The 19,780-nt window shown below is 41.9% G+C and overlaps 1 protein-coding gene and 1 pseudogene across 5 annotated transcripts in view; both read right to left on the bottom strand.

Moving 5' to 3' along the window:
• The window catches only part of Lpin2 (lipin 2), a 105,774-nt gene that overhangs the window by 15,970 nt on the left and 70,024 nt on the right, over positions 1–19,780 (bottom strand). For all 5 annotated transcript variants that reach the window (XM_029531179.1, XM_029531180.1, XM_029531178.1 and 2 more), the window contains 6 exons: positions 13,631–13,726; positions 10,496–10,797; positions 4,780–4,887; positions 3,878–4,001; positions 2,750–3,089; positions 366–465 (listed from right to left, as the gene is read on the bottom strand). In XM_029531179.1, coding sequence (XP_029387039.1) covers positions 366–465; positions 2,750–3,089; positions 3,878–4,001; positions 4,780–4,887; positions 10,496–10,797; positions 13,631–13,726 — 1,070 coding nt within the window. The remainder of the gene's footprint in view (positions 1–365; positions 466–2,749; positions 3,090–3,877; positions 4,002–4,779; positions 4,888–10,495; positions 10,798–13,630; positions 13,727–19,780) is intronic.
• On the bottom strand, positions 5,143–8,946 carry LOC110335965 (annotated as a pseudogene).

Below are 19,780 nucleotides of genomic sequence, written 5' to 3'. Positions count from 1 at the left end.
CACACACGGAGAGCACACACGCGCGCACACACACACACACACACACACACACACGGAGAGCACACGTGTGCGCACACACACACACACACACACACGGAGAGCACACGCACACGCGCACACGCGCACACACACACACACACACACACACACGAGGTGAGGGATTAAATTCTAAAGTCAAATACTTTTATATGTGTTCATAAACAAGTGATAAACTTTCAAGTCATTGCAGTTAAAACAACACACACTATTTATGAGCTCCCCAAAACCAGAAGCAACAAGCAGATTTGGCTAAAAGACAGTCACTCTGTTCCTCTCGCTCAGAGTATCTCAAGCTGTTCACTCCTCAACGCACTAGCACACACTACCTTTTAGGGAAATAGAGAGCTGCCACTTCAGGCTCAAGAGCCTTTAAGTCATCAAGGTAAATGTCATCAGGCCCCTGGTGCTGGCTTCTTTTGTGAACACCTGTTAATTTAAAAAAAAAACAAAACAAAACAAAGGTAAGAATTTATTCTCTACTTACAATTCTGTGGTAAAATAGTTTTCTAAGCAAGATGTGGACCACTGTGTGCCTAGAGCAAGGGCTCAGCATCAGCACCATCCTGCTTCCTACCTTGTCCTGGCCTGAGCTAGCTCGCTCGCGCTCTCTTTCTGTCTCTCTGTTTCTGTCTTTCTGTCCATTTCTCTGTGTGTCTCTGTCTCTCTCTTTCTCTCTCTCTGTATGTAACAGTATTGTAGCTATCCATAGAACAGACTGAGGTGGCATGTCCTAGGGTACTCAAGAGTAAAATGTCAAAATGTCTAGAATTTGCTTTCTGTTTCTCAGTCAAGATATGGTGGAGATACAGCTGTGTACTGTACCACATAATGACACTTTAGTGGATACAGAGACAATGGTGGTCTCAAAATACTATAATGCACCTGGAAATGTCTGCCGCCTCGTGACACTTGGCTACTATAGCATCTTAGGGTGACAACGTTTGCAATGGTGGTTGTATGAACCCACCTATGGCCCCGTTACTCCTATGTTAGTAAGTACATCCAATTATGTACAGATTATCTTGGTAGTGATAACAGTGCCTTATTTATATAGTTATTACTTATAACTATTTTAGGTCATACTCCCATCTGTCTACTGATATAATGATATGCTATTCTATACCAGCAACAGCATCATTTCACGTTCCCTGCATCTCCTAATTATAACAAGAAGCCAGGTCAATTGATTTATACTGTATAAGAACACTATGATGTTCACACAATGCTAAATTGCCCAAGGACAAACTTCTCAGATAAAATCCCTGCCATTAAGTGATGTACCACAGAATGTACAAAACTTTCATAAACATGTTGGGGGGTGGTGGTGGAGAGAATAAAGTCAGAAATGGTAGGAACCTTTCTGAGCTCCCATGTCTATAATTCCTATGCAATGTGCTATATTAAAACCAAGCATCTACCAAACGAGAATTGGTTATGCCCCTTAACAGTTCTTAGAACAGAACAAACACTATACAGATTTTGGTGAGAGCCACATCAGCTATGTGTCACATTCGGCCACAAACACCCTGGATAGCTAACACTCTTAGTTTGAACACCTTATTTCTGAATGATCTGAGCCTATATCAGTTTGTGATAATAGATTGTTTGATTTTTTAATTACATCAAAGTGAAGCAGTAATTCAGCTAAATATGACAGGTGAAGATACATACATACACACACACACACACACACACACACACACACACACACACACACACACACACAAATATGGGCTCCAAGCTAGCATTCAGAGTGTGCAGTTTCTGGCTCTTACTGGGTAACTGTGTATCTTTTAGCAACAAGCCTGATCTAAAACAACTGATATAGAGTGAGTGGTTGTGACAAGGGCTGGCCTTCTGCATACCAGTTTAAGGAGGCAAATTACTGAAAGAAAGCACTAATAATTAGTGGACATTTAAAAAGTATTTTTATTTCTATTTATTTTAGGAATATGCATGTTTTGCCTGATATATGGCTGTATGCCTGGTGCCCACAGAGGCTAGAAGAGGGCGTTGGGTCCCCAGGCACAGGAATCACAGACATGAGCTGCCATGTGGGTCCGCTGGAGACACAGCCATGGTCTTAACCACTGATGCATCTGTCCCCTAGTAGACAGTTGTTCTTAAACCACACCAAACCTACAAAAGATTTCATTTTGCTTCAGTAAAGCAGAGGTCTGAGAAAACACTTTTTCTCTGTTTTATATTTATTTCTATTTAAGCAAAAGGTCATTTAAGATTTCACTCACTAACATTCTTAGTTAATTCAAGACAACACATGAATCTTGGTAATACCTTAGTGTAAAAGCACAGCACAGCACACATCGTAGCATGCTTGGGGAAGACATGTATGGTTTCTTCATGTGGACTGTCACTATGCTCATCAATGGGTTGGAACTCATTCATTGACTTCTTACTAAACACTTCTTAACATCTGGGCCATCTCTCGTCCTTACTAAACACTTCTTAAAAGCTTCCTGAGAGTTGACTTGGAAGACCAAAACAAAAGGATGGAAGTTTAAAGTCTTTTTTTTTTTTTTTTTTTTGGGTGGAAATTAGAAAGCAAGAGAAGCCACAATGCATAAGTCATCACAATCAAGTCTGGGACAGGCTCTGACTGGAAAGCAAAAACACAAAGGACCGTCACATGGTACTTAAAACAGAGACAGCACACCACCTACACTGACGGCATGTGAGGTCCAGCGATTACCTTTCTTTTTTGTTGGCGAGTCCACTTTAGCAGCTGGTTTGGGTTCTGAGGGAGCCTCTGCTGATGGGCTGGGAACAGGGTCTGCATCTAATAGAGATGAAATCTGAGGCGCTTCAAGAGGTGATTCTGGAAGCTCAGTAGACGCTGCATCGCTCAGTTGCTTACACGGGGCTCTAGGTTTGGGTTTCACTATGGTACAGGTAGTATCTTCAACAGTAGCATCCTTCTCAACTTCTCTTATGAGGCTGTCTTCACTGGGAATTACCCTAAAATGAGTGTTCTCTGATGGTGTAATTGTAGCTGTCCTTGGATGATAGTCATACCGTTCTCTTTTGGTGACCTGCAAAGGTGAATTGTTTAAAAACTAACTTCAAATGTATTTGTTATGGTTAATTTTATATATGGTAATACATTCACTAGCTGTGAAACAGGACACAGATGGCAAAATAACTATTTGGTTCAATGTCATGACATTTATAAGAGTCACATTCGTAACTATTTCATCAGAGTCAAAAACAGGAGAAAACTGAATAGACAATTTTCAGAGTCTAGGACAGAAAATGTCATCTTGAGGGAAAGAGCTTATAGTATACATGAGAACCTCATCATACAACCTGATTCCAGTGCTCCTTAAAGCAGCCAATCAAAAAAGCAAGTACATTTCTGTCTTAACAAAACTGAATTCAACAGAAGATCTAAATGATTTCACCAAATGGATCTTTCAGTTGATTATTCTTCCAGTCTGAACAGTTGAAAAGTTTTCTGAACTTCCTTCTTCCTGATGCTGGTGACATGATCCAGTCTTGACCACAGAAGACAAACTTTACCAACTGAGCTATGCCCCATCCTCCCTTAGTTATTAAATTTCAGTGTGGAAACTCTAATTTAGGTATCATTAAATTACAAAAGATACTAGATTCCTTCAGTTACAAGTAAATGGATAGTGGAAATATTATGAAAATGTTAATTTTTATTTACTTTTTAAAACACTTTTTCTGACCACAAGAGGGCACTACCATCATAATCTTCTGTGGGTTTGGTGAGAAATCGCTTCTTTCATTTAATGGAAGAAAATGATCTTTACTAAAATTTAGTCAGACATCCTTGTCTTCCCCGTGAGCCCCGTACCTTGGTGGACTCTGGGAACCCGCCCCACGTCCATTCCATGTGTGGCTCAGATCTGAGGAGGCTCTCAGATGGCTTCACCTCCAGCTCCGAGTCACTCTTGGGGCACACAGCCTGTGGGTAGGTGCTGCAAACACAAGAACAAAGGGAAGCAGGCTTCAGTCTCACAGATGAGCAGCAGCCTCATGGAGCACTGAGGAGCAAGGTCAGCCATGAGCTCACACATTTCCCCGAGGGGAGCATCAGTTACACATTTTACTGGAGTTCTTTAATGAAATAAAAATGCCAGTTAGGATTATTAAGGGCTTCCTAGGCCCTCTGTAGACCCACTATGGTATGTATTATTTATTTGTTTCTCAGTGGAAACCAGTGATACAGGTAATTTTTTAAGACAAAAAAACAACAACAACAAAAAAACCACACACACAGGAAGGTGGGCTCAACAATCAGTTATTGTGGGACCAGATAGATGGCTTGGTAGTAAAGAACTGGAGGACCCATGCTTGCTCACAGTTGTCTGCTAAGTCTATAATCACCTGCAATCCTAACATCCTAGGGAGGGGATCTGACTACCTCTTCCATGGCTTCTGTGAGCACCAGGCACGCACACAGTACACAGACATACATGCAGACAAAACATCCTTATACATAACATATATAAATTTTTAAAAAATCATTTAAAATCTAAAGGTTTGATCACAGATATAACAGTATGGTCACATGTTCTCTCACTGTGTTATCTGACACCAAAGACCTAGAACTTAGTGGTAGGTTAAGCAAATTCTATGCTGATTATTCAGATTTACAACTGGCAAGCACCTTTAGAATAAGATTAAATTTAGAAACAACATGGTTGCTGAAAGTCATTTCATATTCATGTAAACAGAAATTTCAAGGATACTCACGTTTCTAATGGGGACCAATCTCCATCAGATAAGGGGTAGTTATCCCCAGAATGGAAGAGTGAAGGCTCCTTATAGTCCCCTTCCTTTAAGGAAGCACTTGAAGATCCTCTACCAAAGGGGAAAACAAAGTAAAAACCAGGAAGGCAGGAACCCTCCCCACTAAACTGATGAAAACAACATGGTTGTCACCACCTCAGCAAGTGCTACTCAGTGGGTATCATTTATTCATTTCTCCCAAATTTAAGGTAGTAAAATTCCATTGTAAATCAAGGATCCAGAAGTTTAGTATAATAATTTTTCCAAAGTAAAAAAGCTATGGCCTCAGTTCTTATCTTCAGGGAGTTAATTTGTCACGTGTTCTGTCTACTTCTCAGTCACAAGGAGGTTTATATGGAAGCACGTGGAAATAGCGGAAACTGTGAAAAGCACAAAGCACTGTACTGCAGGTGTGGGGCTCCTTTAGAACACTCAGCTCAACAGTGTACTGAATGTAAACCTTACAGAACATTAGTGCCCCGACAGTGCACTAAACAAACCAGAATTACACCGCTCACTCTGTAGGGCTGAGAGCATAGAAAGAGAACTGCCGTTTCTTCTTCAGTACTACTTCCCTTGTCACATACTTTTATTGCTTCTTTAACCAGCCTTCTCATACAGCTATGAATCACTTAAGATATATGAATGTATGTATCTTCTAAGATCTTTCTGTTAAAATTCTTCCCTCAATGGAATCTCACCTACAATCTCCCTCAAGAGGAAAAAAAAATAACTAAGCAGACACTAGGAACCAACCATTATCTAATAAAAATCAACCAAATGTTAAACTTTCCCTAAAGACAAGGGAAACTGAGGCTGGGGAGACAAGACAGCTCAGTATGTGGGTTCAATTCCCACTGCTTCAGCAGGCTGAATGTGGATGCTGTGGCGGGCATGGCCAGTGGCTGTGGGCTGAACACATCCCAACCACGGTGCCCTGAGCCTCCGCTGCAGTCCTCACTAAGCACGGTCATGATGAAGGGCAGTTCTGTACCATTTAGACTATGTCAGCCTCTCTATTAATGCATTTCTCAGAATACACCCCACAGCTGAGCAGCTTATGGCCGCAGCTCAGTCCTCCTGGAGCATCAGAAGGAAGACTCTCACAGGCCAGGCACCACTGAGTTCATAATACATCCTGAACTCGCCCCGACAGCTAGCTAATTCTTACTGTCTAGTTTCTGTTAAGATGCATAATTAAACAGACTTTTGCTCTAAGGAAATTTCGGGGAGGGGGGAAGAATCCTCCAAAGGGTGATGTTAACAGCTCACTAGCAACCAAATGAAGGAAGAGCAGACCAGAGGTCCAAGCTCACAAGTAGCATGAAGTCTTCTTACCAAGCAGGTAGGTGCTGGCAACCATAGCAACAACTATCAGTTGGGACCCCAGCAGATCTGGTCATGTAACGCCATGTACTGACTGACACTATCTGTTTACAGAATTCCTTTAGAGTTGCAGCTCTTGTGTGTTTAGTAGAGGCTTTGTGTATGTCTTAGAAATATTGTCACTTCCTGAGATAAAGTTGCTCATTTTTAAAGAATTCTAAACTTTGCTAATTTTAGGCTCTGGGGACCTAAAAAGCATCACCTCAGGTTGGTTTTAGTGGATTAAAAATTTTAGCTGTGGGCTGGAGAGATGGCTCAGCAGTAAAAAGCACTGACTGCTCTTCTGAAGGTCCTTAGTTCAAATCTCAGCAACAGCATGGTGGATCACTTCCATCCGTAATGAGATCTGATGCCCTCTTCTGGTGTGTCTGAAGACAGCTACAGTGTACTTACATATAATAATGAATAAAAAAAAAATCTTTGGGCCTAAGCGAGCAGAGGTCCTGAGTTCAATTCCCAGCAACCACATAATGGCTCACAACCATCTGTATAGCTACAGTGTACTCATATACATAAAATAAATCAATTAATTAATTAAAAAAATTTAGCTGCAAAAACATTTTCAGGATAAGGCATAGAATGGGCATTATAACACAAATGTGGGTAACTGCCACGTGTAAGTATTTCACAGTTTTATAAAAACACACTTCTTGTCCACTGAAACACTTGACTATGTACAGAACTTTAACAGAGGTGTTCTCAGCACTGAGAGATCTGGAAGTCTCTCAGGTTTTTATGCTGGAGGTAAATGGTCCTTCAGCGACTAGAAGCAGGAAAGAGAGATAAGTCTTGAATAAGCAATGCCACATCTCTAGGCAGGTTAAATTCTTTGGGAATCAAAGATATAAAGAAGTAAATTCATAACTCAGCTTGGTCAGTGCTTTAATATTAACCGAAAGACATTCTATTCAGGACTTAGAGCTGTTATCATTACAATTTACCTTGCTCTGTGTCCAATGTATGTTCTCTCTCTCTCTTTTTTTAGAAGTCATCAAATGATTTATAATAGTTAAATGCCTCTTAAATATACATTATATCTTCTGAAGCTAAAAGTAATATGCACTCAACCAGTTTTAAAAATCTATTTGGAACATTAAGTAGAAAAAAATTTCTTATGAAGTCCTCTATGAAAGGAAATTGTGAAAAGTTCCTGATTAGAAAGAAACCGTTCCATCTTCAAGGGAGAATATGCAGTGTAACTGTGACTTCATAGAAAGAATTGGGTAGAGTACCTTCTGTTACTATACTGTGGAATAGTTTGAATAGTATTGGAATTAGGTCTTCTTTGATAGAACTCTGCACTAGACCCATCTGGTCCTGGGCTTTTTTTGGCTGGGAGACTTTTAATGACTGCTTCTATTTCTTTAGGGGTTATGGAACTGTTTAGATGGTTTATCTGATCCTGATTTAACTTTGGTATCTGTCTAGAAAATTGTCCATTTCATCCAGATTTTCCAGTTTTGTAGAATATAGGCTTTTTTAGTAGGATCTGATGATTTTTTTGGATTTCCCAAGTTTCTGTTGTTATGTCTCCCTTTTTATTTCTGATTTTGTTAATTTGGATACTGTGTCTGTGCCCTCTGGTTAGTCTGGCTAAGGGTTTATCTACTTCGCTGATTTTCTCAAAGAACCAGCTCCTGGTTTTGTTGGTTCTTTTGTATAGTTCTTTTGGTTTCTACTTGGTTGATTTCAATCCTGAGTTTGATTATTTCCTGCCATCTACTCCTCTTGGGTGTATTTGCTTCTTTTTGTTCTAGAGCTTTCAGGTGTGCTGTTAAGTTGGTAGTGCATGCTCCGTCCAGTTTCTTTTTGGAGGCACTTAGAGCTATCCTTGATCAAGTTGAAGGCCTTGAGAGGTCCAAAGGATGTCAGCAGCTCTTTTACCTGGTCATAATTCAGGTAGTTGGGCATAACGCTGATGAACAGCTTGTGGGCAAAGTCTGGGACTACAGTGGATACAACTCCAGGTACATAAACAGAGGGGTTCTTGGACATGTCAAGCAGTGGCTGGAAATTATGAGGCCTTCGAATTTCAATGACTGGCCCTGGAAGATGATGCCATTAAAGGCCATGACCTGAGCTTCCCACCCAAGTGCATCTGGGCATTGAAGAAGTCCATCATAGCCTCCTTAGTAATGCCAACAGGGATGTTGCCCATGTAGAGACATCTGGCCTGTCTGGTCATCTGGCTCCCAACCACTGGCACCAGTGTTGGGGTCCCAGCCAGACCATCAGGAGTCATGGTCGGGAGAAAGCCAGTGGCTGGAATCTGACCCGCAGCTTGCATGGCCTTGTATTTGCATTAGGGTGATGCGCTCAAAACCAGGTAGTGGCACATCTCAGTATTTATGCACCTTCTTCTTCTCATGGTGGGGGTTGGGGGGGGTAGGGGGTGGGATCATGACGAATCAATAGCATCTCTGGTCAAAGGTTTGCTTCCTCGTTGTTGCCTCCTGTGAGACATAGTGCTGGTCCGGGTTATGCTGATCTCGGCTCTGGTTCCTTCACTTTCGGTCCTGACTTCGAGAGTGACTGTGACTACACTCCCCTGTGACTACACTTCCGGTGCAGGTTCTCCTTGTCCTGTTCTTGTTGAACTAGATGAAGTCCGACATGCTTAGGCGCCTGCATAGGGCCCTGTGCAGCTCTCGCCTCACCTTGCCGCCTGCCTGCTACTGCCTGACATATTCTCATCATTTCCATCTTTTCTTCCTCCCAAGACAGGGTTTCTCTGTAGTCCTGGCTGTGATGGGGCTCACTCTCTACCAGGCTGGCCTCAACCTCAGAGATCTGCCCGCCTGTGCCTCTCAAGTGTTGGGATTAAAGGCGTGCACCACTTTACCTGGCCCACGACTTCCACCTTTAATTGCTTATGTTTTAAGAATGTGTACGAGTGTTTGGCCTGCATGCATGCCACTGTACCATCTGTGCACCTGGTATCTACAGAAGTCAGGAGAAGACATAAGATCTCCTGGAACTGGAGTTACGGATGGTTGTGTACCACCATGTGGGTGTTAACCATCTAGGTCCTCTGCAAGAGAAGCCAGGTAGTGCTCTTAACCCTCGAGTCATCTTTCTGGCATTTTAATTGTTTATTTCTAACAGATATTCTGAATTCTATCTCAGGTGAAATAACAACCTAATATATCCAACAGTATGAAAAGTGATAATTACTCATGACAGTGAATGATGTAAGAAGTGTAAAAACAAATTCTGTTTAAATGTTAAGAGTAGTACCACATGTAAACTCCGAGGATTTATAATCCAGATCTCAAAATCATAAGAAATAAGTTAAAAGTTCACTAAAAAAGAATTACTATTCAGAAATAGTATAATTATAATACACTAATCATTTATTAATATCAGGTTTCTTACGATTTGACAATTAAAAAAAAAAAAAACCCTAGTAAGCAAAACACATCAAGGCAAAAGTTATTCTGCATAGTTTCTATAGCAAAACTTTTCTGTGAAAGCCCAGCGTTTCCAGACACGAGAGTACCATTTCCTTCCAGCAGCTCAGCTGAAATATTCAAATGGGTCAGCATCGCTCTCTTGAGTCCTTCCCCAGTTCCATAAAGGACACTACATGCAGGCCACCTATGGGCTGCAGCCTCAAAGAGCTGCCAGTGAGAGACCACCGATAACACTTGCAGATGTCCTTCCAGTGTTTGGGTGACCACTGGGTCAAACAGGTAGTGAGAAAATGGTACACTCCGCCTTAAACTGCTAGACTTGAAATTTTGGACAATGCTGGCTCAAAAAGTGGTATAGGTTTTGAGATGCCTATTAACTGGTATGAAAATGTTGATCAAAAACCCCATCCAAAAAACCAAAAGTCACCGGGCGTGGTGGCGCAAGCCTTTAATCCCAGCACTTGGGAGGCAGAGGCAGGCGGATTTCTGAGTTTGAGGCCAGCCTGGTCTACAAAGTGAGTTCCAGGACAGTCAGGGCTGTACAGAGAAACCCTGTCTCGAAAAAAAACAAACNCCCCCCCCCAAAAAAAAACCCCCAAAGTCTTCATTAACATAAAAGGGTATTTTGCTCATAAATTCAAAACAAAATGAGAGAAAAAAGTAGGGAGAGAAAAAAGGGAAAGGGAGGAACTGGGAGGGGAAAGACCTGTGAGTTGGAAAGGTTCACCCCACGCCAATCCAAGCCGACAGAGAAACCACCAGACTGTTCCAGGAACGGTTAGTAGCATAGCCGAAGGTCTAACAGTGAGGGCAGTGGGATGCTGCTCCCACCTGGCCCCACAACAGAGCTGGGGCCCTCTACTGGGTGCAGAAGCCCTTACCTTGCTGCCTGGGCTCTCTTCTCCTCATCTGAGCTCACACCCACATCACCTACATCTTCTGCAACAGGGGAAGCTGCCTGCTCCTCCTTCCTATTGTCCTGTTTGCACTTCTTTCTCCTTCGTTTCTTCTTTTTCACAGAACTTGGAGTGAAAACTGCCTGTGATTCCAAGGTGTGAGGAACGTCTGAACTCTGAGCAGGCCTCTCATTTCCACTTGATTTCACCAAAGGGGTTTCAATATGTTTAAAGAACTGGTCTTCAGTGGGAATTGGTGAGGTGGCAAGATAAGCAGGTAATTTTTCCTTAAAGAACAAAAGAAAAGTTATCTATGACAAACTGGATGCTCTTCGAGTGCACAACTTTTTACAGGGGTAGGAAGGAATAGTTCCTAAGGGCAGAATGTCACCTGCTAGACTCAAGTGCTAGCTCATTTCAGTATGTGGCTGAGTACAGTCGCAGGAGCTCAGCACCCAACATGCAAAAGCTGTGGTTAAAGCAAAGCCAATTAGAGTCTGTGCAAAGAGCTGTCTCAGGGGCAGCAGCTGAGTATTACAAGGACTGACACAATGTGATGAGGCAGAGGCCAAGACCAAGGCCACATCTAACAAGGGCAGCAGGGCAGGCGAGAGAAACAGGAAGCCTGCAGATTTAGAGCCGCGTGAACAAAATGGATGGGAAGGTGAAGAAGGTGACTGTGACACCCACAGTGAATGAGGTCAATCAATGTTATTCCAAATATCCTCTCAGGAATTCAAAACAAAAGGTGGCCCAATGTTTAGAATAATTAAACTTTCAACTTAATAGTGAATAAACTAATCTAGTGAACTTCTTGGCCATGTGTTTCAATCTTTTATATATTCAAAAGAAAGGAGAGGCACCTAAGACAGGCATAAATTAACTCCGTAACTTAAAATGGTCAAAATTTTACACAATAATTCAAAAGAACATGTGTTTTCATAACTAAAAATTTTAACTAGGTTTTGGTAAACACCCTGAAGCTGAAAGTTTAGTTTACCAGGCTCACCACCAATATACAACTGTCGTCATAGCCTGAACGTCCCCCAAGGCATCGAGATGAGGCTGATGCGCCCTAATTTCTAGAGCATTCATTTAATGAGTTTTGTTACTTATCAAGGTGCCTTGCACTTTAAAGCTGTTATGGTTTTCAGGAGTGTCTTCCAGTTTTATCACAGAAGTGTCTGGGGTGAGGGAGAAAGTACCCGGATGTCTATGCTAGTTGGTTTTTGTCAGCTCAGCACACACCTGATGTATCTGGGAAGAGGGAATGTCAGTTGAGGAACTGCCTGTGTTAGACTGCTCTTTGAGCAAGTCTGTGGGGCTTTTTCTTCATTAACAACTGACATGGGAGGGCCCAGCCCACTGTGGTTGGCTGTATAGGAGAGCAAGCCATGAGGAACAAGCTAGTCAGCCATGCACGATTCTCTTTAGTTTCTGCCTCCAGGTTCCTGCCCCAACTTCCCTTCATATAGTAAGCTGTAAGGTGAAATAAATTCATGGTATTGATCACAGCATTAGAAACCTAGCTAAGGCATCTCTAACCAATAAGACAAGGGCTAGATAAGCCAGTAAAACCTCACCATGGAAACTGTGCAGCTACGAAAGAGGTTGTTTCAGAATTGCTGGCTGAAAAGGATTGTTGATGTGGACAGTTATGTGAGAAGTCAGAGAAACAGACTAAATAAATAGTACCTGATAAGTTTTGTTACCTTCTAATTCATTTTAAAAGCAGGTCTTTATTTTATTATTATTTTATTCATAGTATATATCATAGTACAGTAATTCTAATGTTTAATGAATTTGGATATTTTTGACTGTGTTGTTTTTTCTGGAAACAGAGTCTCACTATGTAGCTCTGGTTGTCCTAGAACTTATTATTGTGCAGTGGAATCTGGTCATATGTGGAACAGAAAGAGACTGCTAAAGCAGGGTTTCCATAGAAATGTTGGCAGTACCTGCAACCAGGCAAAGAGCTCTCAAGAACCCATATCTCCTGGGTTATGTGGTGAGAGCCAACTAATACTTATTATGCTTCACTCTGTTCTTTGCCTCTTCTTCTGAGGAGGTGCAATGTTCTTTAGGTCATGTAAATATAGGAGAGTAGTAACACACCAGTAAGCGGCCAGAGGAGGCTCCTTTGCAAGCTGCGGGATGCACAGAGAATCACCTCGGGCTCTTAGGCAAACACTGATGAAATAAAATGCCGCTGTTTGCTGTTGCTTACGCTTGCTGTCGTCAGGTTAGAAGCTCACCTGCAAAAGCCTGTGTCCTAATAATTTGAAGCTTCTTATTTTTGTTGTAAGACATAATTTCTTATGGAAAAAGATATAATGACACTCCTATAGTTTTAGAAAAGAGCCACAATGACTGCGTTAAGAATAGTTTGTTCTTGTTCCAAGTGGGTTATGTGTGCCTGGGAGTGCACAAGGACAGGGACTTGTATAGACTTTTTCTGTCTTGTAGAAGAGGACAAATGTACACTAATATATAAAAAGCCATAGGCCAATCAATTTATATCTCTTGACATTACAGTTCAGTGGTTCTTAAGGTTACAGGTATTATTTTGCTAACCAAACAAAAGAATTATTCTTGAAAGCCTCATTACGTGTATGTGTGTGAGCGTGCATGTGTGTACATGCATGCATGTGTGTAGTGGACTCGTGTGTGGCACAGCATCGAGTTCTCTCCATCTTTATGTGGCTCTAGATACAAAACTGAGGCTTGTTAGGCCTATGTGTAATGTGCCTTTAAATACTGAGCTATCTCTCTGGCCCCATAAACATCTCTTCTAAATTTAAAGGTCACATATATACACATGCACACTTAGTCTATAGAAATATGCCTCAAGGCAGGGCTGAATAACTTCAAGTCAAACTGTAAGCTATAATGGGTATGAAGCAGGAAACTCCTTTGATATTACAACAAGCAGCTTTCTGCACGTTCTCTGTACTCTAAAAGCTGGTGTGAGCTCTTTTTTGAGAAGTTGATTTCAACATATAACAAAAGCTTGTTTAGCCAAAAATAATTATTCACACAATCATGAAAATAGTGGACAAGTTGTTTTGTGACATGCTATAGAAGCCTGGCTCAACATGCAAAGGGGCTTTGAGAACTCACATATTCTTCTTCAGTCTCCTCTACAAAGAAGGCTTCCCCATTATCACCCAATTTCATGTGAAGATCCACAGCACTGCCATTGATTTCTATGTCAATCTGAGGAGGAAACAAGTGTGGTTTAGCATAAAGAGTCTTTTCCTTCAGGCTTAGCTAAACCCAAATTCTGGACTCTCCAGCCAAATTTAGCACTGGGTTTCTAGAGGTACAGTCCCAGAGAAACACTGTTACTAACCCACAGACCTCCCCCAACCCCCCAATAAACTTGAGGAACACAGGTAACTATGGGTTGAAAGAAAATGTTTTCACAACATTTCAAAAGTTTATTTCTGCCGGGCGTGGTGGCACACGCCTTTAATCCCAGCACTTGGGAGGCAGAGGCAGGCGGATTTCTGGGTTTGAGGCCATCCTGGTCTACAGAGTGAGTTCCAGGACAGCCAGGGCTACACAGAGAAACTCTGTCTCAAAAAAAAAAAAGTTTATTTCTTAATCTCTCAGTTTTATTTTCTTTTTGGAGGACAAGGACTGGCTATGCTGATCTTGAACTCACAGTATTCTGCCTCAGTTTTCAAGTGTAGAGGTTACAAGTTGAGCTACTACGCCCAGCTTCAACTTCATAATATTGTGAAATGGGAGAAACATTCTGCACTTGCCAAGTTACAGCATAAGCAGGGTCCGTATTGCAGAACTCTGACACTCAGATGTTTCACTGACTCTAGTGTCGAGCTGTGAGCGTATCCCCGCGAGCACTTTTAATCCAGGTCACTATGCAACAGCAGACACTGTCAGGACCAGTGAGCCGCCACTGGCCTTCTGCAGCCTTTGCTGGTGACTGGCCACAGAGTTTTGCTACTCAGTTCAGCCACAGAGCGAAGTGTGATAGGCATATGTGTATGTATATACATCATTATATATGCGTGGGTACACATGTTTGTGTGTGCATGGGGTCAGAGATCCACCCCAGGTTCTAAGTCCTTCGGCATTATTCACCTTTTTTAAGACAAGACCTCTCATTGGGACTGGGGCTGCCTGCCGGCTCAGGGTAGGCTGGCTGGGCAGAAAGTCCTAGGGACCTGTTTATCTGTCTCCCCAGAGCGGATAACAGCACATGCAATCATGCCCAGCATTTACATGGGTTCAGAAAAATCAAAGCTGGGCTCACATACTTGTATAGCAAGAACTTTACTGACTGAACTATCTCTCCAGACCTCACATACCATTTTGTAAAAGTAAACAACTCAAGGAGGTAACTATTGACCAAGATATGAAAATACAGAAAGAAAAAAAAAAAAAGGAAAGAACTGATAGTGTTGTAAGGAAAATCTAGCTTTTCCAATGTGGTGTCAGTAAGTCAATGTACACTCTCATCAAGATGTTTTCCTTGTAACAGATGGAGACCACTACAGAAAACCACAACCAGTCCAAATGCAGAGCTGTGGAGCTCAGTCCCAATGGATGCACAAAATCCTGCACGCTGCTGGAACATTGCTGAAGAGGGGGCAGAAATACTGTACGTGCCAAACAGGCTCAGGAATTTGCTGTTGGGCTGTGTTTCTTAGGAATGTTAGAGGTGTCACCTGTAAAACCACATGGCCACTCAAACACGCTCATCACAAGGACACCAACAAAAGCTCAATAATGTGGATGAGGTCGCAACTCTATAAAGACAACTACAGGCGACTGTGGCATGCTGAGTGGGGGGTACTCTGTAGGAAAGCGCACCCACTACTCACCACGATCTGCCCTGAGAACACACACACAGGTGACAGGATGCAGACCAAGTGGGATGTACTTATGTGTTTCAGCGTGCGCGCGCGTGCACACACACACACACACACACACACACACACACACACACATATATAACAACAATTAATGAAAACAGTCATGATTTGAAGGAGAGCCAGGATAGGTATCAGGGAGGCTTTGGAGGAAGAAGGAAAGGGAAGGGGAAAATGATGTTATTTACATTATAATCTCAAAAAATAAAATAGTTTAACAAAAGAAAAATTAAAATCAAATTTGAGAGTTATACAAAAAACAGCTCTCTATAGGAACCATGAGCTCGGAGCTTTTGGATAGACTTAGATATACAACCTAGATATACAACTATATATAGGAAAAAGTCTTTAGGTGTCCTTGAAATGTCTTTTATACATGTACATGTATGTACTATTTATTTAATATATTTAAATACATATTTATTAAATATATATTAAAAACACATTTATTATGTGTGAGCATATGTACGTGTGTGTATATATGCATGTGTATATGTGTGTATGTATGCGTGTGCGCGCGTGTGTGTGTGTGTGTGTGTGTGTGTGTGTGTGTGTGTGCGCGCGCGTGCGTGCAGATGACAGCACCGGATGGGTGCCTTACAGCCACAGTGACCACCTCTCTGCACTCTTACTCACAGGACCAAGGGCAAACCCAACCTAACAGATAAACTACACAGCAACTTCTGTGTTCCTCACCAGACAAGTTCAGGGAAAAATGCAAAGTCAACACTAGAAAGGACCCTGGCACAGAAAGCAGACAGTCCTAGAAACACTTGAGGCATCTGGATAATGTCTCTAGTTAGCAGTGTATGCCACTATGAATTTCTGGGTTTTGGCAACTCTCCAATGGCAACATAAAGTATTAACATTAAGGAGAAAAAACTGGGTAGCAGAGTCTCTTAAAACTGTCCTATGTATGAATGCTGGGAACTAGGAAGATGGCAGAGGGCAGAGGCCACTGTGGCCGTGTGGAGATTTAGGAAGAACTTTCTGGAGTTGATTTGTTTTCTGCCACCAGGTCCTGGGGACTGAACTTAGGTTGTCACATTTGAATGACAAGCACTGTCACTGACTACTCTCACCTAAAAGAAGCTTTACTGAATTACATCTGTGACTTGCCTAGAAGTAAAAAATGAACATTCCCCTTACTTTTTAGAGGAAATGGCAACACATGCCATTATCTTTGCGCGTCATGTATGTGTGTGTGTGTGTGGGGGGGTGCTTTCTTTCTTCATTGCTCCTCACTCTATATCCTGAAGCAACACCTAACATTGGCACCTAGGGTGCCCTTTGGCTAGTGTACCCACAGTTTGCGCCAGGGATTGCGTCTGTCCCTCTTGTATGCTGCGATTAGAAATGGGTCACCTGTCACCCTGCTGCAAGCACTATCACCCAGTGAGTCACCCCATCCAATGCCATTCCAGAGAGCACTGCCCTGCCTCGTTTTCTAGTCAGCTTTCTTTATTTTACTGAATATTTACTGCCAAGAAACCAAGGACCAGAACTGTGGTTTCTGAGATGCTTGTAGCCTAGCAACCTCTACATCATGGAAGGATGTTTACTAACTTAGTACATTTTAAGAGGGGTTGAAGAGACAGCTCAGCGGTTAAGGCACCAACTGCTTTTGCAGAGGACCTGAGCTGAATTCTCAGCTCCCACGTAGCACAGCTCACAACTACCTGTAACTCCAGCTCCAAGCTAACATCCTTTTCTGATCTCCTCAGGCAGCTACACTCATGCATGCAGCTACACAAACGTACACATTAAAAATAAAAATACAAAACTTAAAGGTAAATACAAGTACTTAAATGAAATTATGTATCTCACATTTAATAAAAATACATTCAGTGCATTTGAATTTTTCATATTTAGATGCTATCAATTCAACACAGTGGAGATAACATTAAATAATGCTTCTTTTAAAATGCAAATTCAAAGTCTAAACTGCATAGGCATCATCTTAGAAAAACTACCACTCACAGCCGTTATCTTGAGATTCAAATACATTACTCAACGTGCTCACTTTTTTTTTTTTTAAGCTTTGTCTTTCCAAAAATTAAAACATATGTCAAATTGTGCCAGTACTGAGTTCACTTAAAAGAATGTACATGGTGGATTCCTGAGTTCAAGGCCAGCCTGGTCTAAAGAGTGATTCCAGGGCAGCTAGGGCTTTACAGAAAAAACCCTGTCTCAAATAAAACAAAACAAAACAAAACAAAGAATGTACAAGAATTCCTTAAGCAAACAACAAACACCCCCCCAAAAAAACAAAACAAACCCAACGTGTGCACGTGAGAACATGGTTCCCTTGGTGGAACTATTTAGGAAGGACTAGGAAGAATGGTCTTTTGTCATTGGGGTGGGCTTTGAGGTTTCAAGAGCCCAGTTTCTCTTTCTCTGTCTCAATTTGCAGACAAGAATGTAAGCTCTCAGCTCCTCCTGCAGCACCAGGCCAGTCTATATCCATGATCCCTGCCTTGATGGTCATGGACTCACCCTCACAAGCCCTTAGTTAAATGTTCTCTTATATAAGTTGCTTTGGTAATGGTATCTCTTCACAGCAACAGACCAGTAACTCAGATAAGCACCAAGGTAGAGCAAGTGCTTTCCAAGATTACTCTTTTAAGGAGGACTCTCACTTTACCAAATTCTAGTGATACTGTCTAATGTGGTGGTCACTCATTATTCCCTACAGTTGTGTTTCCTAGATTGTGTTTTAGTCTTGTTCAATGTATACAGCTGATGTTAAAATGAGAAGATACACTCAGATACTGGAGGTAATAAATGTCTGCTTTGATGTGCATCCTTTAGTTGTGAGTATCTCTGATACTGGATCTGCCCATCCTTACTTCAGACTGTACATTTCAAGTGGATTCTGGTGAAGACAAGGCTTTTGTTTAATCCATCCCAACGGACTTGTTCCATTCCAGCGACAGTGACCAGCCTGGGACGGATGTGATCCAAGCATGAAGCAACACTTCTAAAGGCATTGTCTTTCCTGTGCTGGCTGAATTAATGGCAGTGAGCTTGGCAGCACTGGCTGCTGTCTGGTGTGAGGAAGAACTCAATCAGAGGCAGAACTCTAAGGTGGGGAACCAGAATCCTGGCAGTGCCTTTAAAACCTTCCTAAACAACACTGACTAAAATAGATGCCCCTGGACTTTGGCCTCACTTTTCTGCTTGACAGTAGGAGGGTAGGCTTTTGTCACACATATTGGGGACAGTTCCAATACATTGGGAATTTACTTCAATAAATAATCATGATACTGATTTTGTGAAACATTAACAAAACGTGTACTCTCTGAGCCTCGACCCATTACTGGATATTACAGGGGTACTGGTCTTGTATCAAACATGAATATATCATAGGGAATAACTGTCTCTCTAAACAGTTGTTTTAAAGTAGTTATGATTGCAGGTGCTACCACATGTGAAAATTCAGTTAATTTAAAAATCAATGAATAGCTTACCCTAATCCAAAAAGGCTTGACACAAGAGGTTAATATAAATTACCACTGTATCTTAAGATAGATAAAGCTTAAGTTTTACTGTCATAAGAAAGCTGTGTTTTGGTAAATCAAATGGACAAATTTCTTCTCAAATATATCTCCTGAGATTCTGGGATATGAAGGAAGGGAACAGGAAAGAAGAAATTTTTTCTTTTCTTGGGCCCTGTGTATTATGATCCTAAAAGTACTGGGGGTGGGGGTGGGGTGTCTGACAAGGTATTTGACTTTGACTGGGTATTTAACAGTTAATGGTTAATGAAATCACCTGTGTAACCTGGTAAAGAAATTACCTCTCTAATTACAAAGTGCACAGAGAATACACACATCTGCTCAGCTTCTCACTTACACAGAGGACAAACGCCTGCACACAGCTGCTGCAGCTCCACACAACGGCCAAAAGCCGGAGTCAACCTATCAGTTAGAAACCTGGTTCCAGGGAATGGTGGGGGGCGGGTACGGTATGGTGGGAGAAACTTCTGGGGAGACCCCCAAAAGAAATTTTACACACAGATCCTTGAACATCTATGGAGAAACAGCTCTAATATGAAAGTGCTAATAGTGTCACTACAAAAACCACAAAGAAAACCACAGAAGGCAACAACTATGGCTAGCCCACACTGCCCTAGCTGCCAGGCCAAGAAGTAACACTGTAGCTGCCCCTGCTTTCTAATGGGATCAAGCAAAGGCTAGTCTGAAAAATCCAGTGGGAAATGATTTTATAACACCCCAAAACAATGCTTTTCCAGTTTCAAAAACCTAAAGCCTAAGTAGTGGGAGATGTATATCCAAAATATAGCAGCAAAAACCCTTCCACCTGTGCATGCTGGTCCTTCGGGACACACCCTTCCACCTGTGCATGCTGG

The sequence above is a fragment of the Mus pahari genome, chromosome 18 (genome assembly GCF_900095145.1).
Source record: "Mus pahari chromosome 18, PAHARI_EIJ_v1.1, whole genome shotgun sequence".
In the NCBI taxonomy this organism is placed as follows: Eukaryota; Metazoa; Chordata; class Mammalia; order Rodentia; family Muridae; genus Mus; species Mus pahari.
Note: the sequence above shows the minus strand (reverse complement) of the source record. Positions and strands in the feature narration are given on the sequence as shown.